Source organism: Equus przewalskii, chromosome X, assembly GCF_037783145.1.
Source record: "Equus przewalskii isolate Varuska chromosome X, EquPr2, whole genome shotgun sequence".
Taxonomy (NCBI): domain Eukaryota; kingdom Metazoa; phylum Chordata; class Mammalia; order Perissodactyla; family Equidae; genus Equus; species Equus przewalskii.
In genome coordinates, this window is record NC_091863.1 from 9,252,382 (window position 1) to 9,278,316 (window position 25,935).

At 40.8% G+C, this 25,935-nt stretch overlaps 1 protein-coding gene across 3 annotated transcripts; it reads left to right on the plus strand.

Annotated features, from left to right (window-relative positions):
- Positions 1 to 976: 976 nt before the first annotated feature.
- On the plus strand, positions 977 to 25,340 carry TLR7 (toll like receptor 7). 3 transcript variants are annotated; one of them, XM_008509779.2, is made up of 3 exons: positions 977 to 1,108; positions 1,439 to 1,539; positions 21,156 to 25,340. In XM_008509779.2, exons 2-3 carry the CDS (start codon positions 1,537 to 1,539, stop codon positions 24,303 to 24,305), a joined length of 3,153 nt encoding a protein of 1,050 aa, XP_008508001.1. In that variant the 5' UTR covers positions 977 to 1,108; positions 1,439 to 1,536; the 3' UTR covers positions 24,306 to 25,340. The 3 variants fall into 3 exon arrangements, with proteins under 3 accessions (XP_008508001.1, XP_008508000.1, XP_070459484.1); XM_008509778.2 differs by lacking the exon at positions 1,439 to 1,539 and having other exon boundaries at positions 980 to 1,108; XM_070603383.1 differs by lacking the exons at positions 977 to 1,108; positions 1,439 to 1,539 and adding an exon at positions 2,884 to 3,497.
- The last annotated feature ends 595 nt before the right edge of the window (positions 25,341 to 25,935 follow it).

Below are 25,935 nucleotides of genomic sequence, written 5' to 3' on the forward strand. Positions count from 1 at the left end.
ATAAGAAGGCATTTGATTTTTACTGCCTCTGTGAATATCACGTACATGGTATGTGACCTGGGGAAAGTCCAATATCTTTTCTGCATTAATTCCATGATTTGTTTAAAAAAAAGGATAATAAGATATTTACCTCATTTTTTTTAGCATTTAATGAGATAATACCTATAAAGCAGTTAAAACAGTAGCTGGCTCATAACAAACCCTCAGGAAAGATCACCTATCATTATTGTACCTAATAGTTTTTCAGCTGATCTGGGGCACCATTGATTTGTCAATCCACTATATTAACCTTGATCATTATCAGCTGATTTCCCCATGCCAAACCTGGCGTTTTGCAAATTCTCTCCAGGTCAACTAGGTGGACGAAAGGACTTTAAACATGAAATACTGATATTTTGACTCTACCTACAAAAGACCCCAATAACCAGTTAAGATGGGAACAGTTCTCTTGGGGACCCCACTTTGAGGTGACGCTAGTCTGCAAAAGCAGCTGACGTTTTTTAACCGAGCAAGTGAACCAACTGGAAGCTTTGCCACTGCTTAAAAACCAGAGTCCCTTTCAGCTGGGCCTAAGACAGAAGAGGGGAAATTTAGACATGTCTCTAAGATGTCTGTAGAACAGTGGTTCTCAACCTGGGGCACTTTTGCCCCCAGGGAGCATGTTGCAATGTCTGGAGACATCTGTGATTGTCATAATTGGACATAATTGGAAGGGATAGTACTACTAGCATCTAGTGGGTAGAGGCCAGGGATGCTGCTCAACATCTTACAATGCAACAAAGAATTATCTCAGCAAAAATATCAGTGGTGCTGAGATTGAGAAACTCGCCTAAAAAAGAGGAAGACCCATCTCCAAGGTTGTTTGCATTTAGACAACACATTGCCCCAATTATGGTGGTAAAAATAAGAGGAACCTGGTGCTTCTGCAAACCTCATGTCTGAGGTGGCCTAAATAGTCATGCTCCTCCCCCTACCCACCAATCTTGTCTTTGCACTTGTGAACTCCAGGACTGGCAGCCTGGAGGTTCTGTGACTCCGTGCTTCCTGCAGCCCATATCTTTATCTCAGCAGACTCCAGACATAGAATCGCTCCATGCAACCAAGAAAGGTATTTTACACCTTGGGACAAATTTGGATAATTTAAGTAACTAGATGTATGAGCTGTTCTTAGGGAGCAGGGAGGGGAGGAGAGAGAACTGAAATCCTATGCATAAAAATCTTAGAATCTAAAGAAGAATTTTGGTAGTCTAAAATGTCAGTTCTTCGAAGAAAAAGTCAGACTTTTAATAATATTAGAAATGGTTTTCTAGAGTATGTCTCTAGCCTGTATAACTTTGAGGAAGTAAATACTATTAATAGGTGTTTTCAACAGCACATGTTCGAGCAATGTTCTCAGCCAGTTTTGAAGCTGAAGTTTGATGTTTTCTCTTTATCTTAGTTGATGCTATTGGGCCCATCTCAGGCTGATCTTGACGCCTCTCATGCTCTGTTCTCTTCAACTAGACCTCTATATTTCATTTTGGAAGAAGAATAAAAATGGTAAGAACAGCTAAAAGATCCCTAAAAAGTATTATCTGTAATCTTTGTGGGAAGAACCAAAACCAGCTGGCAAGAGAGATGTTTAAGAATCTGTACTTTGGTTATTTGCTGGGGAAAACTTCTTTGTGATATTTCATAATCAAGATTAATCACGGTATTTTGTAATTTCAGATTAATTAGCACTTTCTCTGTCCAGCTTCCTATAAGAGTTAATGTGTGCTGTAGTGAGGAGGAACAGAGATTGAATTGGGAAAATAGCTTCTATGGGTCTAACTTTTTCATCCTACATTTTTGGCTTTAAAGCCATACAAATCACTGAAGTTACTTTGTGCTTTTTCCAGCATATGGTGTCCTCTGAACGAGTATGTATATGGGGAACACATAGTTGTAGGACTGCAGGGAACCTGGGCTCGCATGCTGTCAAAGAAAACCAGAGCTGGACAGTGGTTAAAGCTATAAAAGCAGATTTTGTTCAGGAACTATTGCAATAGGGGAAAAGAGACCTCGGTGTAGCACTCGGTTCAGTTCCAAATACAGCAGGGACAAGTGGGGATTCATAGCCAAGGAGCAGAGTGGGGTCACTGGATGGAAAATTACTAAGAGGAAACATCAGGGCTGTGGGGGGGGATTCTAGATAAACCGACTTGACAGGATTCTTGCTACAAACAGGCCAGGGAGATCAGATATCACCTGGGCGAGGCGGGGGAGGATTTGATCAGATAGCAAGGGCAAGGGATTCCTGCTAAAACTGGGCAGATGAACACAGAAGCCCAAAGATCAAGGCCTAGTGGCTTAGAGGAGCCTGACTAAAGTTTAGTCAAGGAGAGAGTCTTTGTCAGTGCTGGCTCGCTTAGTCACTAGCTGGGGGACCTTGGGACCATCACCCAAGCTCTCTTAAATTCAATTTCTCTAACTAGAAAATGAGCATTATAATACCTCTCCGGTTGCCTTGCAGGGCCCTCGTGAGGCTCAACTAACAGAATACATGTTCAAGTCCTTTGCAAATGGTGTAATTAGGTGTGCCAAAAATTAATCAGAAAAAGACACCCGTAGCCTTTTTCTGAAGTATTTTGTCACCCAAATTAGACATGATGGAGCTCATTCACCAGGAACCCACTCTGCCTTCTAGACCTGAATGCGGGTGCCAGGGCTCATTTTGTGTCTAAGGTCTAATGAAGAGTTAACCATGGGGTACTCTCTTACAAAGGAAACAACTGCTTATAGTTTCATTTCCTAGAAACTCAGAGGTCTATTTTTATGCAAACCAGTGCCCACATCTGTCTTTGCCCCTGAGGATGGCATGATAGGATTGATACAAATAAAGAAAGCTCGCATTTACTGACCACTTACTCTAAGTCAAGCATCATGCTAAGGACTTAATGTCTAGGGATTCTGTTTCTGCCTGAAAGCAGCCCTGTGAGGCACAGAGGAGGGAGCTGGGGCTTCGAGAGATTAAGGAGCTTGAGTAGTCTTGGCTAGGCCGTCTGACTCCAGAAGCTGTGCTGAAGATCCTCTGCTCTACAGAGACCAAGCCCAGCACACACCGTTCCCCAGGAGACTCAGCAAATGCGGGCTTTGATTATGATATCTTACTACTTAAGAAAAGAAGGAGAAATTGATATATCTTCTATAAGAGGAGACCTGAAAACAATTTTCAGAAGAAATACAAAAGGCGAAAAAGCACCAGGAATTTATTCACCCTTATTAATAGTTACATGTCAGATCCTTTGTTATGGAAACTCCACTTCCAGAAACTCTTCTTTAAGAAATGATTAAGGATGTGGCAAACTAGTTTCAAAGATGGTCTATGCAGCATGGCAAAGAGAATATCTCATGTGCACTGCTGGGGGAGGGTTAATCAACTGTGGAACACCCATTAAACAGAAGAGTATGTCACCATCAAATCATGGTTTCTAAAAGAATACTGAATGACATAAGAAAATACTCATGATGTGATGGTAAGTTAGAACAGCAAGCTAGAAATTGTAAGTATTGTGTATTCCTGATGTTCTTAATGCACATGCTAGATGCTTACTAAATGTTGGTTAATCTATGATAATGGTTTACATGAGTAAACGCATTACCTATTTTTCTTAATAGTTCCACAAAAGAGCCCCATATTCTAACCATTTTAGAGCTGAGAAATCAGAGGCTCATGAGGTTAAGTGATTCACCAAGAATTTACGATCGAATCTTCCCGCTGACAAAGCCCCAGCTAGTACTACAAGGCTCCTCGCTGCGCGAAACCGATGCAGGGAAGCTCAGATTAGTGTTAGAAGGAAACGTGTCCAAATGTAACAGTAGTTTAAATTACTTATAATTTAAAAAATAAAAACATTATTCTGCTCTTAACTATAACAAATTTCTTCACGGCTAAAGAGAGGGATAATACGAATCCACTTATTGAATTAATCGCATCTGATTCTTTAAAAATTTGGAAGATCATGCTGTAGTTAAAAATGATCATTACACATTGACCAACCAGTGTCTTTGGACGCCAAGAATCTCTGCTGTCTCAGAAGCGCACCAACGTATAAGGCTGGGGTGGCAAATTATGGCTGTGAGCCAAATCCAGCGTGCCACCTGGTCGTGTATGGCCCACAAGCTAAGAATGTTTTTTGTCTTTAGATTATTGAAAAAGTCAAAGGAAGAATGCTCTTTCTTGACACATAAAAGTTATATTAAAATCAAATTTTAGTGTCCACGAGTAGTTTTATTGCTTGTGTTTTTGTTTACGCATTGTCTATAACTGCCTTTGTGCTACAGAGGCAAACTACTCAAAGGGTTGAGTAGTTGTGACAGATTGGCCTCCAAAATTTAAAATATTTACAGGAAAAGTGTGCCGATCGTGATTTATGGAAAATGAGGATAGGCTGTAAGGTCAAATAAGATTTAATAGCTATGGTCCTTGGTGCCTGTTGTGATGCATAGTAGCTGTTGAGTTCCTAATTTATATAAGACTACTTTATATCATCTTATTCATTTATTTTGAAAACTGAGTCTGTTGGGCTAAGATGGTAGAAAGTAAATGATAAAGTCTCTCTCTCTTTTCTTAAAGTAAGTAAGTTATGTCTGTGTACTTAAATTTTTTTCTGTTATATAATGAGACTTTGACATTGGTGGTAATTACATTTTGCAGAGATTAGCCTATAATTAGAAATATTTCAAAATTTGCAAAAAGGGGATGTTTGGTTGTAAATCTATTAGAGAAATTCCCAGTGGAGGCTCAGCCTATAAAACAAACAGCACTTAAGTAACTTCCCTTATTATTCACAATGCTTGGTTAGCCCTGAGAGTGATGAACACAATACGTATCTCGTCATTAAACATTCAGTGCCATATCACCTTGGCAAAAGATTAGTGAATTCAAATTCAAGGTTTTCCTATAATTGCTCCCCCACTCCTTGCCTCTTCTCTGTTCCCTTCTCATTGTTCTCTAGCCAGCCAGCACCTCTGGTTCAACCCAGCCCATTTGCAGCCTCCCACAGCTTGACTCAACAACTCCCTCCACCAGAAATGCATAGTCCAACACTTCCCTTTCGACTTAGGCAACTTGGCTTTTTTCTGCTTTGTGATCTTGAAAATAAATCAGAGGAGCAGCTGAGTGCACGGAGAAGTTGTCCTCGAAGCCTGGCACGTGGTAGCCCACAGGGAGTGCCCAGTATGTTTGCCTTCTGACTGGTTGGTTGGGTAAACGAGTGGAGGAAGGAGAGGAGCAAGTTCTCTCTTAACTGAGGATAACAAGAAGTGTTCCCAGGCCTCAAATGTTCTCATCTCAACATGAATTTCCTTTTGTGAAGAATTTTGCTGAAAGTAGTTTAATCTAACCAGGTAATAGCTATTCAAAGAATATATGATAAACACAGGAAGGGGAATGCAAATTAAACACAGAAAGGTGAGGGGGTTTTTTTTGGGGGGGGGGGTCCTTCTTGCCATCAGGTGATCACACTCGACTTCCTCATCCAGGTGCTCTCTGACCGTCCTAGAGGACTCTCTCCCCCTTCTTCTCTCTGAATCCCCAGCATCTCCTGCTGTCTCCTCACTCTTAGCTGATAGCCTTGCTTCCTACTTCACTGGGAACATTACAGCAATTGGAAGAGAGCTTCCACATGCTCCCCTCTCCTTATGTACATACCTAGAGCTTCTACACCCATATGTCCTGGCTGACCTCCTATCCAGTTACCTATCGCTGTGTAACAGATCACCTCAGAATGCATTGGCTTGAAACAACAATCATATACTGTTATGTGTTGTGGGTCCGGGGGTTGACTGGGCTTAGTTAGGTGGCTCTGGAGCTGGGTCTCTTAGTTGCCTGGGGATGGACTCACTTGAAGACTTACTCTCGCAGGTCTGCTGCCTGGGCTGGGAGACTCGAGAGCTGCAGGCTGTCAGGTGTCTCCGTCTCCATGTGGTCTCTCCAATATGGCGGCTGTGGTGTAGCCAGACTTCTTACAAGGTTGGGGGCTCAGGAATCCGAAACAAATAGAGAGAGAGACAGAGAGAGATTGAGAGAGAAGGAGTGCTAGGTGAGGTGGAAACTCTATCACCTTTTCTATCCTACCCTTGGAAGTCCTGCAGCATCGCTTCTGCTGCTGCTCTCCATCAAAATACTTGCAGAAGCCTGCCTGGGTTCAAAGGAGGATGGGTGATGGGTCAACAAATTTGTGGACTCATAGTAAGGATGAAATGTTTCTACTCGTAGCTAGCGCCAATTTCTCCACTAGTGTACGGGGTCTTCTTCCTGATCACGTACTCAGGGTCAATGCTCTAGCATCTCCCCTTTCTCTCCTACGTTATCATCATCATCATTATTAATGTTTTTGGGGGAGGTTTTTGCTCTCATGACCTGAAGTGTGTCATTCTCACCAGCATTATAACATGCTGCTGTTTTTCTCATCCTAAAATAAATTCCCTTGACCCTCCTGGCCCTGTGAACTGCTGCCAGTGTCTTTGTTCCCCTTTGCAGGAAACTTCCCAGAAATGTTTGCCGTCTCCAATCCCTTTCTTTACATTCTTGCAAGAACTTTGAAGTCATATTTTATTTGGCTTCACCTTCAAAATATATCCAGTATCTGGCAAGTTCTCACTCCCTCCAGCCCTGCCAGCGGGCTCTTTGCCTGACTTACTGTAAAAGTGTCTTGACTGGTCTCTGTGCTTCCTCTTGCCTCTTGTTGTCTCTTCTCAACACAGCAACCAGCATGATCTCCTAAAATTTAAGTCAGAGCATGTCACTCTTCAGCTCAAAGACTTGCAGTGGATCCATATGCCACTCAGAGTAAAAACCACCCTTCTTGGAATGGCCAACAAGGCCCTACATGCTGGTGGGGGACTGGGGGTGTCCCTCTTTGACTTCATCTCTGATTATTCTTCTCTTCCCCCTGCTCCAGGCATACCAGCCTTGTTGCCATTTTTGTGAATATTCCAGCATGTTTTCACCTTGGGACCTTTGCATTAGGCTCTTCCTTCTTCCTGACCAACTCCCTCCTTTCCTTGAGATCTTTGCTCAGATGTCAACTTCTCAATGGTGCCCACCCAAACCACCCTATTTGTAGTCATAACCCCATCTCCCATTCCTAGTTCCCTTCACCCTGCCCTACGTTTTCATTTTCTATAACATTTTATCACCTAACATCAGACATAATTATTACAGTTATATATTTTTGATTTTATGACTTAGAGAACGTGAGCTCCAGAAGAGCAGGAATCTTTTCTGTTCAGTCCACTGATGTGACCCAACTTCTAGAAGCAGGTACCTGGCACATAGAAGGTATCAATAAATACTTGGTGAATTGCTTATTTTTCACAGTTTCCTTCCACATGGTTATGATGAAGTTTTATTACTTCCTCTGTAATTTTTTAATGTTTTAATAAAAGCAATACATATTCTTCGTAAAACACTTAGAGCAGAGGAGGATCTAACATGGAATTAGAAGTCCTTCTTTCCTACCCAGCAAAGGCCTCCTTCTTACCACTGCCCAGAAGAAATCACTGTTAGGAGTTTCTAATGTGTTCTTCCCTACTTTTCTCTGCAAATACACATCAGATATATGTGTATATATTCATCATAAAGGGATCATATGCTATGATATTTTGATGCTACTCTAAAGATTCATTTTATTTTTTATAACTTAACAGGATGTCTTGCACAGTTTTTCCTGTCAATACCCATTGCTCTACCACATTCTTTTTAAAGGGACAATTGGTATTCCGCTATTGAGGGTTTTCGGTTTTTAACCATTCCCCCAAATTGATGGGTTGTCATCCAGTTCTTCCTATTCTTACTATTTCAGAGAGCTGAAAAAAACTAATGAAATGGTTTCATCTGAGGACATATAAAGTTTCTTATAAAAAGATGTACTAGTTGGTTTTTGTTTCCCCTCTCTGCAGAATCCTTAGAAGGTTCCTGGTGGTTGGAAGCTTTGCTTAGACCATTTTGAAACAATAGCAGCTGCAGGTTCTCGGGGACGAGGAAGACTCCTAGCTGAGGTCAGGCCCTGGTGGATAAGTTTCAGAGGGCTCCGGGCCAAGCCTCAGAATCATAGAATAACCACAATAGAAAAGGAGCATTGAGGTTAGTTAGCTCGACTCCCACAGTTTGTAGACGAGAAAGTCAAGGTTTAGGGAATTCAGTCAGCAGCCCTGCATCAGACAGAGTGGCTGGCTCCTGATCTGACTTTCAGTTCACAGGATGCTATCCCCTGAACGAATAAGCATGAGAAGTCAGACTAATCCTGGTCTTCCTCTAACTTGTTGCAAGACGCAAACCACTTAACCTCCCTTCCTCACTCTTGCCATCTGTCCTGCCAACTCCTCAGATTGCATCCGTATGTCTATCATAAGCTTGCAAAGTCTTGAAGGTAAAAACACTGTCTGCAAAGCACAAAGTTTGAAACATCTCGGTAAATGTGTTTTCCTATTAATCATAGCTCTACAACCATAGAACCATTCTGGTGGGAATCTGAAATGGATGTAAAATCAGGAGAATTCAGCTAAATATGGGCTTAAGTCCTGCCACAAAAATGATGCATCCAGGGATACGATTTGCCACTTCAAAGGGTTGTGTATTCAAGTTTTTGTTAGAAGGGTGGACAGGCAGCATTACCTTTAGGCCTGACTAGCTCTTGTCTCACAACCTCTTTTTTCTTCCCGCCATGGATTTCCCCGACAGCAAAAAGTTCTGTGCTCAGGAGATATGCACAGCTTCTGAGAGATAGCAGTAGAGGAATTTGGTTCCTAATTGGATAAGAATGGTGTCTGACATGGTGCCTTACATAGAGTCGAGTCCCAATAATGTTTGTTTAATGACTGCATAAGCATATAATTCTTTATTATGAAGGTAAAGCTCCGCATGCCTTTAAATTGATAAATTCATAAACTACCCTAATATAGCATTGCTGGACGTCAGGTGCAATTCATAAGAAATGTACTATCTGAAAAGTCTCTTTCTTTTTTTTCCCTCAAGCTGGTCCCACTAAAAAGGTAAATATCTTTTTTAGTGTTTGGAAATTTTTCTTGTGAAAATTCTAAATAGCACAATATTGAAACAATACAATGCCAAAAAGGCTTTAAGTGAAAAGGAAATTAAACAAGATGCAGACACACTTTACACCAAGTGCATTTGCTGTGACTGTATGAGAGAACTCGAAGATGATTGGTCAAAGTGAAGTTTGAATCTTGGTTTGCAATTGCCTCTCTGATCTCTGCTTTTTCCTTATGAAATGGGAATATTTATATGTCCTTTCAGCTTCGTTGTCAGGGCGCGGTGATGTAATGTGAACAGTGTGTCCACCTCAGCATCTGGCACATCAGTACGTGATAAAAGGCAGCTCATATAAAAAACAAACCCACAAATGGTTGTCTGATGACTGTTCAACACGAGTTCTACAGTTTTCATTTTAACAAAAAGAGGTGATTTACTGACAGAATAGAATACCTGTGCATACAAAATCAAACGTTCTCATTTTTTACCATAATTAACTCGCTAATTGAACATCCAAATTTACCCAGTGTATTTGTGTGTGTAATTAGCTATGATTCATTACCAAAGCTGGGCCTATTTCATGGTATATTATGCTATTTTACAAATCGAATTAGTGAAAGACACATCTTTAGGCAATCATTGCCAAAAAAGTAAGCGAAACAAAATAACACAGATTCTTTGTGTCAAATGGAGAAAGAGACCGGGCTCAACGTTGAATGAACTTACATTTAAAAATAATACTAGTTGAAGCTAAGACCTCAGGTTTAGTCTGAAGCAGGTAGTTGCCAATGGTTTGAAAGGGGAAATTTCCACACTTAAGGAAATTTCCATTGGAATAAAGGAATATTTCACATTTTTAAATCATCTTCTCAAGAATATCTTCTAAGTTTGGAAGCCTCAAAGGTATTATTTCTCTTTAAATAACAAACTTAGAAAGGCTTGGTTCACTGAGTCATCTTGTTTCCGCACCTGCTTGATCAGAGCCCAGTTTCTCAGTACAGTTCATCTTCCCTCTGGCATGGATCTTGGAACACAAACTTGCTGGTATCTCTGAGTTCCAGGCTTCTGCCGCAGCTGGCATGGAGAGCCAAGAGAAGTCTTGTGTGGCACATAGCATTCCAAGAGCCAGTTGGGCTGGAGCTCAATCCTTGAGCATAGGACAGGGACAGTCTCATCCTGGCTGTGCCTCTTCCCAGGAGAGACAAATGAGCTTTGTGTTCTCACTGGGGTTTCAGATTCAAGGGGGCAGAACTTCTGAGAAAACAGATTGTGTAGGAGTCTTTCTGCAGCTCCACTCCCATGGCCTTTCTCTGACACCATTCCCTTCCTTCTGGTACACTTTTCCCACTTCAACCCTTTATTTTAGAGGCCCCAAGTCCTCCTGGTCTCCCCTCGTCCCCTTGTCAAAAATCTGATCTTTGGAAAAACTACTATTTATAATCTTTTATTATTTTCTTATTATTTTTCTTGGTGAGGAAGATTGGCTCTGAGCTAACATCTGTTGCCAGTCTTCCTCTTTTTGCTTGAGGAAGAGTTTCCCTGAGCTAACATCTGTATCCATCTTCCTCTATTTTGTACGTGGGACGCCATCACAGCATGGCTTGATGAGCGGTGTGTAGGTTCATGCCTGGGATCCAAACCCACAAACCCCAGGCTGCTGAAGCGGAGTGCACAAACTTAACCACTACTCCCCCGGGCTGGCCTCAATTTATAATTTTTTTTTGAGGAAGATTAGCCCTGAGCTAACTACTGCCAGTCCTCCTCTTTTTGCTGAGGAAGCCTGGCCCTGAGCTAACATCGTGCCCATCCTCCTCTACTTTATATGTGGGACGCCTACCACAGCATGGTAGGCTACCATCCGCACCCGGGATCCGAACTGGCAAACCCTGGGTCGCTGAGAATGGAACATGCGCACTTAACTGCTGTGCCACCGGGCTGGCCCCAATTTATAATCTTTTAATGTGAGTCTTCAATGGGATTTTAAGAAAGTTCAGAGCCTTGATTTATTCAGCAAATATTTATCTCACACTCACTATGTGGCAGGCATCATAACGATGTAGTAAATGTAAAGATGAACAAGGCTCTGGATGTGTTCACCACCTAGAGGGAGAGATGGGTGAGTTGACGTGGAGACTTCTGGAAAGGCAGTATAGCAGTCCAGCTAAGAGAGCAAGCTCTGTACTTAGAATTGGGATGAGGATGAAGTGAGTTGCTAAATGTCATTGGTTGAAATTAGCAGCATGTGTATGGACTTACAGGCTTTGCTTACAGGTAATATATCACTTACAGGTAATATAATTTCTTCTAATATTTGGTAGTCTTGGGACTGAATTTGCTTAGAGTTCATTTCATGCATGAATTTAACATAGCCTAAGATTTTGCCTAGACCAGAGGTTTGCAAACTACAGCCCATGGGCCAAATCTGTCTGGCCACCTGTTTTTGTAAGGCTTGTGAGCTAAGAATGGGTCTTATAACTTTAATTCGTTACATTCTGAATGGTTATTTAAGTACTCACATAATATCCTCAATTTTGCCTAAAATATTTACTATCTGGCCCTTTACAGAAAAAGTTTGCCAACCCCTGGTTCTAGCCCAATACTGTCTAATAGAACTTTCTACAATGATGAAAAATGTTCCATATCTTCCTGCTCAAAAACAGTAGCCATGAGTCTGATGCAACTTTCGAACACTTGAAATATGGTTAGTGTGACTGAGAAACTGAATTTTAAATTGCATTTAGTTTTAATTAATTTAAATTGAAATATCCATATGTGACCGGTGGCCATCATATCAGACAGAGCAGCTCTAGACAATTTTAAGTCTAAAGATCCTGTATTCTGTCAGTGTTGCTCTCTCTCAATTTAATCAACTCCCCAGAGGCTGTCTGAGTCATGGGGAAGCGGCACTCCTAATCAGATTCTTTGCCCTGGACTAGCTTTCATTGTCTGCTAGAATATGCTTAATGGAAAGTGCTTGAAAAATACATGTGAGCATACGCTTCTGTCCTCTTAAGGCTGCTACTTTGACTCTATCTATTGTATCTGCTTTAATTTGGGGTAAAGCAGTTGACTTTTTCAACTCTGCAAGGCCCCAAATTAAGGAAGTCTTAATCACATTCAGGCTGCAGGCGGAGAAAACCTCACTTAGTGACAGTATATTTCCTCCCATCCCTGCTTGCAGACTGGCTAACTTAAGCTCTCATTCATTTCTCTCATAAGACTGCTAAAAACAGTGAGAAGCCATCAACAAACATCATCATTCTGATATTGCCAAACCATTTCCCCTAAGAGTCAAGTCACAGTTGGCATTCTGGGGTTCTAACGCACAGTGTGGTGACTGTAATTAACAATACTGTATTGTATATTTGAAAATTGCTAAGAGAGTAAATCTTAAAAGTTCTCATCACAACAAAAACAATTGTAGCTATGTGAGGTGATGGATATTAACTAGACTTATTGTAATCATTTCACAATATATACATATATCAAATCATTATGTTGTACACCTTAAATTAATACAATGTTACATGTCAGTTATATCTCATTAAAACTAGAAAAACAAAAGTCACAGCTGGCAGGTGTTCTGCCTTTCAGGATGGCACAGGTGATAGTTGTATCAAGTGTTTTGTGATGGCATTACATGTCACCAGCTTTCCAGCCTCCAGTATCTGAGTCTTTCTTGCCCATAGCCTGATGACATCAACGTCACATATTTTAGGTTCTCTCATGGGCAGCAATTTATTTCCAAGTTCTAAGTTCTACACTGGCTAAAATTAGGTTTGCATTTGTGCAGTAGAAAATCGAATTAACACTGACTTAGCATAACAATTTTATAATTTCTCATAAATTCCTGGAAGTCAGCAGTCCACAGCCATTATTTATGCTCTGTTCTATGAGGTCATGCAAGGATCTGGATAGCCTGCATCATCTACCTTGTTGCTCCACCATCCCTAGCATGTTTTCCTCATTTGCATCATCCAAGATGGCTTGCTACAATATTCATATTAAAATAAGCCAGATGGAAGTAGACAGGAGGAAGAGGAACAGCACCACCATTCAAGGACATGTCCCAGAAATTACACATCTCATTTCCTCTTACATCACATTGGTTTTAACTTGGTCACATGGCCATGCTTAGCTGCAAGGGAGTCTGGGAAATAGAATCTGTTTTTAGACTGGCATATGCCCACCTATAAATGGAGATTCTATCACTATGAGAGGAGAGAAAGGGGAAAAAGATATTGGGAAATATGTAACAATCTCTGGACTCTGTGAGGAATTAGTTGGGAGTATCAGAAAATACCCTATGGAATAAGAACAACATATAGTTAAGCTACACATATACAAGTGTCAGCATCTTGTCTGGAAAGAACGAATGGTCTTTCCACATTGTGTCTTAAATCTGTTTATATTTTTTCTCCTCCACTATGTTTTGAGCTCTTTAAGGGCAGAGACTGTGTGTCTGCTGCCCCTAGTAGATATTCAATAAATATTTGTCATGTGAAAGAATGGAATTCTGATATTTTTTCTAAATTCTTCCTCACCAGATACTTGGTACAAATCCTAGCTAAGGAATCATTGGGGAATTTTCTGGTCCAGTCCGATTGTCTTGGTTCAGAAGGGTTGTCTGTGTCCTTGGTGATTGTTGTTTCCGTGTCTGTCATCCTCTTGTAGAGGGGTCTTTTCCTAAGCACAGCACCTGCCTCAGAAGAGTACACAGCTAGTGAACTACTATGCCAGGACTAGGACCCAATTCTTCCAACCCTCAATCTAGAATTCTTTCCACAACCTCATGTGTAACCAGTGCTATAGGAGATGAGAGGAGGGAGTGATACTTCTATCTGGATTGATCCCAGAAGCTTCTTGAAGAGGATGAATTTGAACTGGGCACTATAAAAGCAGAGCTTCTTAAACTCTCCCCACCCCCAAGGAATCCTCGGGCAAATAGAAGAGACGGAATGTGACCCCTGGGGAGTCTAGGGGTATAGCCTGAAGGAACCTACTCTAAGAAGAAATTTTTTAAGTATTTTGCTTTATCTCATTCATTCCATTCTTTCATTGAAGTATTTAGCAAACATAATGAAACACTAATTAATTGCCAGGCATTGTTTTACATGAGGACACACAAAGCCCTGCTATCTTGAAGCTTACATTCTCATGCAGAATAGATAGTAAACAAATAAACACATAAATCATAAGCACATAAATTATCAGCAAAATAATTTCTGCTTGTGCTAAGGACTATGAAAGAAATAAAGCAGGTAGTCTAATACAGAGTACATATACCTTTCTGTGCCTCAGTTGACTCATCTGTAAAATGGAGATAATAGTAGAGGTCTGCAATTCCAAAATCCCCAAACTGAAAGCTATGTTCTAACTCAGTTGATGGCAAGCATGACACGATCTTGTTTGTTAAGGTGGGCCTGTATTGTTATGACTTTCCCTCTTAGGACTGCTTTTGCCACCTCCCATATGAGTTGGTATGGTGGATTTTCACTTTCATTTGTCTCCAGACACTTTTTGATTTCTCCTTTAATTTATTCAATGATCCATTGATTGTTCAGTAGCATGTTGTTTAGTCTCCACATATTTGTCACTTTCCCAGCTTTTTTCTTGTAGTTGATTTCTAGTTTCATCCCATTATGGTCGGAAAAGATGCTTGTTATGATTTCAATCTTCTTGAATTTATTGAGGCTTGCCTTGTTTCCCAATATATGGTCTATCTTTGAGAATGTTCCACATACACTTGAGAAGAATGTGTATTCTGCTGCTTTTGGATGGAGTGTTCTTTATAAATGTATTAAGTCCGTCTGGTCTAGTTTTTCATTTAATTCCACTATTTCCTTGTTGACTTTCTGTCTGGATGATCTATCCATTGATGTAAGTGGGGTGTTGAGGTCCCCTACTATTATTATGTTGCTGTTAATATCTCCTTTTAAGTCAAATAATAGTTGCTTTATGTACTTTGGTGTTCCTATGTCAGGTGCATATATATTTATAAGTGTTATGTCCTCTTGGTGGAATGTCCTATTTATCATTATATACTGCCCCTCTTGTCTCTCATTGCCTGTTTTATCTTGAAGTCTACGTTGTCTGATATAAGTATGGCAACACCTGCTTTCTTTTGTTTGCCAGTAGCTTGGAGTATCATCTTCCATCCCTTCACTCTGAGTCTATGTTTGTCTTTACTGCTGAGATATGTTTCCTAGAGGCAGTATATTGTTGGGTCTTGTTTTTCAGCCCACCCTGCCACTCTGTGTCTTTTTAATGGAGAATTCAATCCATTTACATTTAGAGTGATTATTGATATATGAGGACTCAATGCTGCCGTTTTATCACTCTTTTTCTGGTTGTTCTGTATTTCCCTTGTTTCTTGTCCTATGTATTTCAGACTACCAATTCAGTTTGGTACTTCTCTATGATGGTTTTCTCATTATTGTCATGTGTGTCTCTGTTCTGATTATTTGTTTAGTGGTTACTGTGAGATTTGTATTAAAAATCTCATTGATGAGATAGTCCATTTTCTGATAGCCTCTTATTTCCTTAGCCTAAGCCAATTCCATCCCTTTTTTCTTCCCCTTCTAAGTTATTGTTGTCACAACTTATTCCATCTTGTGTTGTGAATTTGTGGTTAAAATGATGAGATTATATTTATTTTTGATGTTTTCCTTCCCTTGATCTTTAATATTATAATTGTTTGCTAACCTGTTCTGATAGAGAGCTGCAATTTTCCGATTTTGTCTGCCTATTTATCTCCTTGCTCAAGTCTTTGTAAATGCTTTCTTTTTTTCAGGTATGAGGGCCTTCTTGATCATTTCCTGTGGGAGAGGTCTTGTGGTGATCAACTCCCTCAGCTTTTGTTTATCTGGGAAAGTTTTTATTTCTCCATCATTATCTCCATCATTATCTGAAGGATATTATCTGGATAGATATTCTTGGCTGAAAGTTTTTGTCTTTCAGAATTTTGAAGCTACCATTATTCCCCTCTCCTAGCCTGTAAGGTTTCTGTTGAGAAATCTGCTGAAAGACTGGGAGGAGTTCCTTTGTAAGTTATTTTCTTCTGCCTTGCTGCCCTTAGTATGTTTTCTTTGTCATTGACTTACACCAGTTTTACTACTATATGCCTTGGAGAAGGTCTTTTTACTTTGATATAATTAGGAATCCTATTAGCTTCTTTTACTTGTATTTCCAGCTTCTTCCCCAGGTTTGGAAAGTTCTCAGCTATTATTTCTTTGAACAAGCTTTCTGCTCCATTCTCCCTATCTTCTCCCTCTGTATTATCTATAATCCTTATGTTGCATTTCCTAATTGAGTCAGTATTTCTCAGGGAATTTCTGCATTTCTTTTTAGTCTTAGTTCTCTCTCCTCTTCCATCTGAAGCATTTCTATATTTCTGTCCTCCAGACTGCTAATTCTGTCCTCCGTAATATCAGCTCTGTTATTCAGGGAGTCCAGATTTTTCTTTATCTTACCCATTGTGTTTTCCTTTCCAGCATTTCTGATTGGTTTTTCTTTATAGTTTCAATATCTTTTGTGAAGAATTCCTTCTGTTCATTAATTTTGTTCCTGATTGCATTAAGCTGCCTATTTGTATTTTCTTGTAAGTCATTGAGGTTTTGTATGATGGCTATTTTGAATTCTCTGTCATTTAGATTGTAAATTTCTGTGCCTTCAGGATTGACTTCTGAGTGCTTGTCATTTTCCTTCTGGTCTGGAGTATTAGTATATTTCTTCATCCCATTTGATGGCATGGATTTGTGCCTTCACATGGTGATAGTATCTGTTTGAAGATTCCACCTGCCAGCACTAGGGGGGAGGGGTTCAAGAGCTGTGTATTCTGAGCCCACCACGATCCCTGGTGTCTTTGCCTGTCCTTAGAATCTATGCTGACAGGACCTGTCTGTGATTTCTGGCTTGCTGACTCACAGCTGCTGCTTTTCTTATGTATGCAGGGGTGCTCTGGCCAACAAGCAGAGCTGGAGCACTGGGTGGGGGGAGGGGCGCTTTCTTCCATGCATGATCCCAGGGGCATTCTTGCACTGCCCTCACTATCTGCTCTCCTGGGGTGCTGGCTTGATGAAGACACCCCTGCAGTAGCTTAGCCACCTCTGTGTGGGGCTTTCCCATCGGCTCTGAGGGAACTTGGAAAGTAAAGGTGTTCCCATGGAGAGCCACCCCGTCCCCCTCTTTTTTCAGAGCCACTCATGGTCTCGTGCCCTGGGTTGCTGCTGGGGAGGGAGAGGAGCTCCCCTTACCTTCTTCCACTTCCTCCCAGGGGGTTCAGCACCTCTGCCTTCAGACATATGACTCAGAGGTCTTTTGTGTTGTGTGACTGTCCTCTGTCAGTTTATGAGTGTCCTTTTCACTGTATCTTAGGGGGGAGAGTCTAAGGAAAGAGTTCATTCTGCCATTACGCTGACATGACCTTCAAGCATGACATGATCTGAACTCATTTGGAGGCAAATCTTGACCTGAACTGAGTAAGCCAGTTCCTCCTTTATTTTTTTAATCCCACTTAGAGTGGACAACCCTGTGCTTCACTGCACAAATATTTGTAAGGTTGATTATGGGATGCTTCCCCAGGCCCCAGTAGGAGTATTACATAATATGGGTACATGCATCATATTACCTTCTGAAATTTGAAAAATTCTGAATTACAAAACACATCTAGCCCCAAAGATTTTGGACAAGGGATTGAGGATCTGTAGTACCCTGCTCATGTGGTCGTTTTGAGGATTAAATGAGTCAATATGCGTGAAAAGCAAAAGCACTGAAAATGATCCCTCGCATATGATAAGTGCTACCTAAGTTAACTACTGTGACTGTCATTATCACTATGGTTACATGGGAAGGTATTTAGATAAGTTGGTCAGAGAAGGCCTTTTGGAGGATGTGTCACTTAAGCAGACAGCTAAAGAATGGGAATGACCTGGCTGTGGGAAGAAGAAGAAAAATAACTTCAGGGAGAGGGAACAGCAAGTGCCAAGACTGGCTCAAATGGAGAACAGAAAACAGACTAGATGTTTGGTGTGTGGTCAAAGAAGGGGAAAGATGGTTCAAGGTCAGAGAGGTAGGCTGGAGTCAAAACATGCATGATACAGCAATGGTAAAGACTTGATTTCATTCAAAATGTAATAGGAAGTCCTTGTAATTGATCTGATTCGTATTTATAAAGAATGCTCTGATGCTGTTTGATGAATGAATTGTAGAGGGGAAGGGCATCAGGGAGACCAGTTTGGAGTCTATTGCAGTCTTCCAAATGAGACCTAATAGCTATTGGAGAAGGGAGGTGGTAGTAGACAAAAGAAAATTGGACAGGTGCAAGAAAAAGTTTAGAAATAAGGGAGAAGGAAGGCTTTCTGATTAACTTTTAATTCTAATTTATAATATGTCCATGTGCAGAGGCTGAAAATTTTGCAGTCATTGTCTCAGGTGTGTTAAGGTCTGTGGTTTTCTGGACCCAGCCATGCAGGCTTGCTAGAGCAATTCTGCACATCTCTCCCCAACTCTGCATTCAGTGACATCACACTGGCAGCTCAAAATCGGCCATGGCAAACCAATTTACACCATGGGAATTGGCAAATCAAGATTTAAATCAGAGATTTGTGGGGGCAGGAGAGAGTCAATTGTTAAACATTTACCAGCACGTCACTGTTATTTTTTGTCTATAACTAAACTTCCTTCATCTTAGAGCCTCCGTTTCCTCTGATCACAAAAATACTTAAACCAGGCATATCCTGGAAAACTCAGTGTGATGATTGCTGTCTCAACCACTTCATGTTTTTAACTCAGTTAATTTAGGAATCCTACCACCTCTTCCCAGGTCTCATCTAGGTTCATGGGGATGGGCTCGGAAGAGGGCCCTTGGTTAATGATTTGTCCTTTATCCATTTTGGCCCCCTCTGGAATGTAACTCACCTCTCTGATCCACTAAAAATATCACTCTTGGCAGCCCTACTTATTGCCTTTTGATAGTGGCATTCATGAACGCTTTATGTCTTCTGGTAGCAGCATAGCTGGGAACGGGGTCCAGGATCTAGGATCCTATTATCAGGGACCATACAAAGAGCTCACTCTACTTCTCTCCTTTCCCTCTTCTAAAGCCCTTCCCCCCATCTTGACTTAACCTCTCCTCCCTAAGTGGTGAACATTTTTCCTAAATCTTTGAGTAAGACTGATGCTCAAGGAAGATATACCATATTTATCTAAGGGCTTCCCATACTCCTTGGCCTATTGCCATATCTTCCCAGGGATCTGAGTGCTCCAGACTGAGAAGTGTAGCCTCAGAGGGCAATTCGAATTCTGGTGGGTGGAAATTGTAGGGAAGAGTACTCCAGTGGGGGGACTTGCAGGTCAGGAAACTGCATGCTGGGCTTGGGTTTAGTGATTAGAGACGCCAGTAGGGGGTTTGTATGGGTAAGCCTAGACAAGTAGATGGGGGACCAATTATGGAAGACTTTGGATGCCATGATAGAAAGTTAGGGCTCCTTCCAGAAAAAAGAGAAAGAAAACCATGTTAAAGATTTAAGAGCAATATAATCTGATTAATGTTTTGGGAAGCTTGATGGATAGGGTGGATTGGAAAAGCGAAAGCCTGGGACAAGTATGAAGCCTTGGAGCGGACCAAGTGTGGAATAATCTTGACTGAGACTGTGTCAGCTAAAACAGTAAAGCAAGGAGGATATCATGAGGGACAATGAGGGAGGTCAGCTGGGCTCAGTGAATGGTTTTAATGATGGGGAAGAGGAGACAGGGTGGTGAAGAGAAAAAAAAAGACAGTCTTATACCTCTAACTCTAACAAATTTAGGTAAAGATGTGTGACAAAGCTCTCTGAGATCCTTCTGAATCATCTTGCATCAGAGAAAAAGAAAGCTGATGGAAAACTTGCTTATTTACCTCCTATTGAAGGAATTAAGAGAAATAGGTATTTGGTTTATTACATTATCAGTGTTATTGGTTTTTTCAGTCAATTGGGAGGACAAAAGCATTAGTTGAGCTAGAAGCCTGTTGTCGAGACACAGGCTGGATCATTCCATGGATAAGCACCAGTGAAACTAAAACCAGTGTTCTGGAGTAAAATATTAATAGAAATCCTGAAACTTGAGTGCAAGTCCATGGTTAAACTACCCTCTAAGGCAGGGCAAGTTCAAGTTAATATGGCGATTAATAAAGCTCTTCAGTAGTTCCCATATTCCCTTTTAAGGTCTTCCTCCCCAAGGTCCAGGTGTCTCTCATGCTAAACCTGGATGCTCAAGAATCAGCATTCAAGGGGAGGTTCCCATATGTCCCACGTTGCTTTAGAGAGTCTTGGGTTATGCCTATAGTCTAGGCATAATTATTCTAAATTATATTATAAATTATAAATATATCCCCTCTTCTTTCACTCCCATAAGTATCCTGTTTGATCGGTGCGAGATCACCTTGGCAGTGCCCTGACTCTCTACTCTCTCCTTTCCACATTTATGTAATGTAAGCACAATATGTAGGGAAAATGTTTACCCCCAAATCATCCTGGAGATGATTTTCAAAACCAATCCAAGAGGAAAGCCAGCTTATAGAATGGCAGTGCCAAAATGGCAGGAGTTGGGTGACCTCGGGCAAATCAGCTAATATTGCTGAGCTATGTCTTAATCTGTAAAATGGGGATAATGGATCTCCTTTGTTTCTCTACATAGAATATTAAGAGGTTCAAATGTTGTGAAAGACTTTTGTAATGTGTGCCAGAGCAGACTTAGCAGGCAAACATTAATTGCACTAAAGTCTTAACGTGTTTTCTTCCCAGATGTATTTGCATACACATTCATCCCCCAAAATTTCAGGCCTTGGCAACTAATTGATGGCTCTTCCGTTGTGGCATTCTAAATAATGGTGAATAAGACAATGCTGCTCCTACAACCTTAAAGCCAAGTGCCTGAAAAGCTAAGATGCTAAAAGCTAAATATGTAACTAAATAATTATGAACCTTGGTAACTAACAGATACAGTCATGGGGTGGGGGTTGCTGTTTAGACAGTTGAGAATAAGACTTGAATTGTTTATTTTAAAATGTAGCAAAACAGAGGCAGTAAATGGAATTTTCAATTCTGATTCTTGGGTATATTTTAGATTGATGATTTGTTCTTATATTTATTTTTAGATGTTTCCTATGTGGACATTGAAGAGAGAATTTCTTATCCTTTTTAACATGATCCTAATTTCCAAACTCCTTGGAGCTAGATGGTTTCCTAAAACTCTGCCCTGTGATGTCTTTTTGGATGCCCCAAAGGCCCAGGTGATTGTGGACTGCACAGACAAGCATTTGACGGACATTCCTGGAGGTATTCCCACCAACGCTACCAACCTCACCCTCACCATTAACCACATACCAGGCATCTCTCCAGCCTCCTTCCACCAGCTAGAAAATCTGGTAGAGATTGATTTCAGATGCAACTGTGTACCTGTTCGGCTGGGGCCAAAGGACAATGTATGTAAGAATAGGCTGCAGATTAAACCCAGAAGCTTTAGTAGACTCACTAATTTAAAATCCCTTTACCTGGATGGAAACCAGCTTCTAGAAATACCTCAGGATCTTCCTCCCAGCTTACAGCTGCTGAGCCTTGAGGCCAACAATATCTTTTTGATCATGAAAAAGAATCTAACAGAATTGGCCAACATAGAAATGCTCTACTTGGGCCAAAACTGTTATTATCGCAATCCTTGTAATGTTTCATTTTTCATTGAAAAAGATGCTTTCCTAAATCTGAAAAATTTAAAATTGCTCTCCCTAAAAGATAACAATATCACAGCTGTCCCCACTATTTTGCCATCTTCTTTAACAGAACTCTATCTTTACAACAACATCATTGCAAAAATCCAAGAAGATGATTTTAAGATGCTCAATCAGCTGCAAATTCTTGACCTAAGTGGAAATTGTCCTCGTTGTTATAATGTGCCATATCCTTGTACACCCTGTGAAAATAATTCTCCCCTACAGATCCATGCAAATGCTTTTGATGCCTTGACGGAGTTACAAGTTTTACGTCTGCATAGTAACTCTCTTCAGTATGTGCCCCAAAGATGGTTTAAAAACATTAACAAACTTAAAGAACTAGATCTCTCCCAAAACTTCTTGGCCAAAGAAATTGGGGATGCCAAATTTTTGCATCTTCTTCACAACCTTGTCCAATTGGATCTGTCTTTCAATTACGAACTTCAGGTCTATCATGCGTCTATGAATCTGTCAGAGGCATTTTCTTCATTGAAAAACCTCAGAGTTTTGCGGATCAAAGGATACGTCTTTAAGGAGCTGAAAGACCTTAATCTCTCCCCATTACGTAATCTTTCCAATCTTGAAGTCCTTGATCTTGGCACTAACTTTATAAAAATTGCTGACCTCAGCATATTCAAACAATTTAAAACATTGAAAGTCATAGACCTTTCAATGAATAAAATATCACCTTCAGGAGAGTCAAGTGAAGTTGGCTTCTGCTCTAACACCAGAACTTCTGTAGCAGGTCACGGGCCCCAGGTCCTTGAAACATTACATTATTTCAGGTATGATGAGTATGCAAGGAGTTGCAGGTTCAAAAACAGAGAGACTTCTTCTTTCTTGCCTTTTAATGAAGGTTGTTACATGTATGGGCAGACCTTGGACCTAAGTAAGAATAATATATTTTTTATCAAATCCTCTGATTTTCGGCATCTTTCTTTCCTGAAATGCCTAAATTTGTCAGGAAATAGCATTAGCCAAACTCTTAATGGCAGTGAATTTCAGCCTTTAGTGGAGTTGAAATACTTGGATTTCTCTAACAACCGGCTTGATTTACTCTACTCGACGGCTTTTGAGGAGCTACGCAACCTAGAAGTTCTAGATATAAGTAGTAACAGCCATTATTTTCAATCAGAGGGAATTACTCACATGCTAAACTTTACCAAGAACCTGAAGGTTCTGAGGAAATTGATGATGAACAACAATGACATCTCTACCTCCACCAGCAGGACAATGGAGAGCGAATCTCTTACAATTCTAGAATTCAGAGGAAATCATTTGGATGTTTTATGGAAAGATGGTGATAACAGATACTTAAAATTCTTCAAGAATCTGCTAAACCTAAAGGAATTAGACATCTCTGAAAATTCCCTGAGTTTCTTGCCTCCTGGAGTTTTTGAAAGTATGCCTCCAAATCTAAAGACTCTCTACTTGGTCAACAATAAGTTTAAGTCTTTCAATTGGGGAAAACTCCAGCTTCTGAAGAATCTAGAAACTTTGGACCTCAGCTACAACCAGCTGAGGACTGTCCCTGAAAGATTATCCAACTGTTCCAGGAGCCTCAAGAAACTAATCCTTAAGAATAATCAAATCAGGCGTCTGACAAAGTATTTTCTACAAGATGCTTTCCAGTTACGATATCTGGACCTCAGCTCAAATAAAATCCAGATTATCCAAAAGTCTAGCTTTCCAGAAAATGTCCTCAACAATCTGGACATGTTGCTTTTGCATCGTAATAGGTTTCTGTGCACCTGTGATGCTGTGTGGTTTGTCTGGTGGGTTAACCATACAGAGGTGACTATTCCTTACTTGGCCACAGATGTGACTTGTACGGGGCCAGGAGCACACAAGGGCCAGAGTGTGGTCTCTCTGGATCTGTATACCTGTGAGTTAGATCTGACTAACTTGATTCTGTTCTCACTTTCCATGTCGATGGCTCTCTTTCTGATGGTGGTTACCACAGCGAATCACCTCTATTTCTGGGATGTGTGGTATAGTTACCATTTCTGCAAGGCCAAAATAAAGGGCTATCAACGTCTGACACTAACAGATTCTTGCTATGATGCTTTTATTGTGTATGATACTAAAGACCCAGCGGTTACAGAGTGGGTTTTGGATGAGCTGGTGGCCAAATTGGAAGATCCAAGAGAGAAACATTTTAATTTATGCCTTGAGGAAAGGGACTGGTTACCAGGGCAGCCGGTTCTGGAAAACCTTTCCCAGAGCATACAGCTTAGCAAAAAGACGGTGTTTGTGATGACAGACAAGTATGCAAAGACTGAGAATTTTAAGATAGCATTTTACTTGTCCCATCAGAGGCTCATAGATGAAAAAGTGGACGTAATTATCTTGATATTCCTTGAGAAACCACTTCAGAAGTCCAAATTCCTCCAGCTCCGGAAGAGGCTCTGTGGGAGTTCTGTCCTTGAGTGGCCAAGAAACCCACAGGCTCACCCATACTTCTGGCAGTGTCTGAAAAATGCCCTGGCCACAGACAATCACGTGACCTATAGTCAGGTGTTCAAAGAGACGGTCTAGCCCTTCTTTGCAAAACGTGACTGCCTTACTTAGCAAGGAGAAGCTTGGCTGCCTAGATTTTCTCATAAATGTCTCATCAAAAGAGTGTTTTTAAATTCTCCAAGAGAGGAATTTCCCATATCAGAAAGGAGTCACCGTTGTATGACAAAGGAATTGGAAAAATGGGATTTATATAATGCATTGAGTTGTCTTTCTTATCTCTCTGTCTCCAGTTGCACTTCCGTCTCTCCCTTCTGCTCCTTATAAAATGCTATTGGGAGAAGGGTAGCAAGTAGAGGACACAGGGCTCTCATACTCCTGTAATTGTGATTATTAAATATATACACAATTACAAAATTGAGAGGAACTGCATTTCTACCCAGGTGCTGGTATGTATAGAAATAGGGGAAAAAATGCTCAAGGTCTGTCAATATGACATCAAAATGACCAGAGTTAATTAGTGAAATAAAAACGCAGTTAATTCCTCAACTAATTGCTTCTGTGTCATCTCGCACCCACTTCTGTGCAGACCGAGTGTTAGCACCCAACAGGTGCTTGCTGTTTAGGTGCTGCTTACTCTTTTCCCTTGGGTCTGTTGCTGGGTTCCATGCAGAAGCAGTGAGAAACATCTTTACCATCGATGGACATAGTCTACTTACAAATGGGAAAAAATTAAAGTGATCTGCCTTTATATAAAATGATGTTCTTTACTTTTGATGATAATTTACCTGCTTAAATATTGTTATGGATTAAGTGTTTCTTTCCCCAAAGTTCATATGTTGAAATTCTAACCCCCAATGTAATGGTATTCGGAGGTGGGGCCTTTGGGAGGTGATCAGGTCATGAAGGTGGAGCTTTCACGAATGTGATTAGTGCCCTTGTAAGAAGAGGCCAGAGAGCTAGCTCGCTCTCTTCCCACCATGTGAGGATGCAAAGAGAAGTCAACAATCTGCAACCCAGAAGAGGGTTCTCACCAGAACCCGACCGTACCAGCTCTCTGATCTCGGACTTCCAGCCCCCAGAACTGTGAGAAATAAATGTTTGTTGTTTAAGCCACCCAGTTTATGGTTTTTTATTATAGCAGCCTGAGCTGACTAAGACAAATATTTTTATCTGCATTGCAAAATACTGTATCCCAAGTAAAATTGCCTCATCCAATGATCTTTCAGACTGCTTTGTTAATTTATACTGTATATTTGTAATTATCTGCAGCCTTGATCCACCAATATTAGATAGTTTTGGTAGTAAATGCTAAAGGAGGACCCCAAGAGCATGTATTTATTTATGGTTATGAGGCAGGGATGACAATTATATGGATTCCTTTAAATTTTGAGGGGCTGAGGGAGAAACATATTTATAGACCTTAACACTGAGAAAGGTTCAGTCTTGAACTTCTGCTTTACTACTCAAAAAAAGCAACAAAGGGGCTGGCCCCGTGGCCAAGCAGTTAAGTTCTCACGCTCCACTGCAGGTGGCCAGGTGTTTCGTTGGTTCAAATCCTGGGTGTGGACATGGCACTGCTCATCGGGCCATGCTGAGGCAGTGTCCCACATGCCACAACTAGAAGGACCCACAGCGAAGAATATACAACTATGTACCCGGGGGCTTTGGGGAGAAAAAGGAAAAGAATAAAATCTTTAAAAAAAAAAAA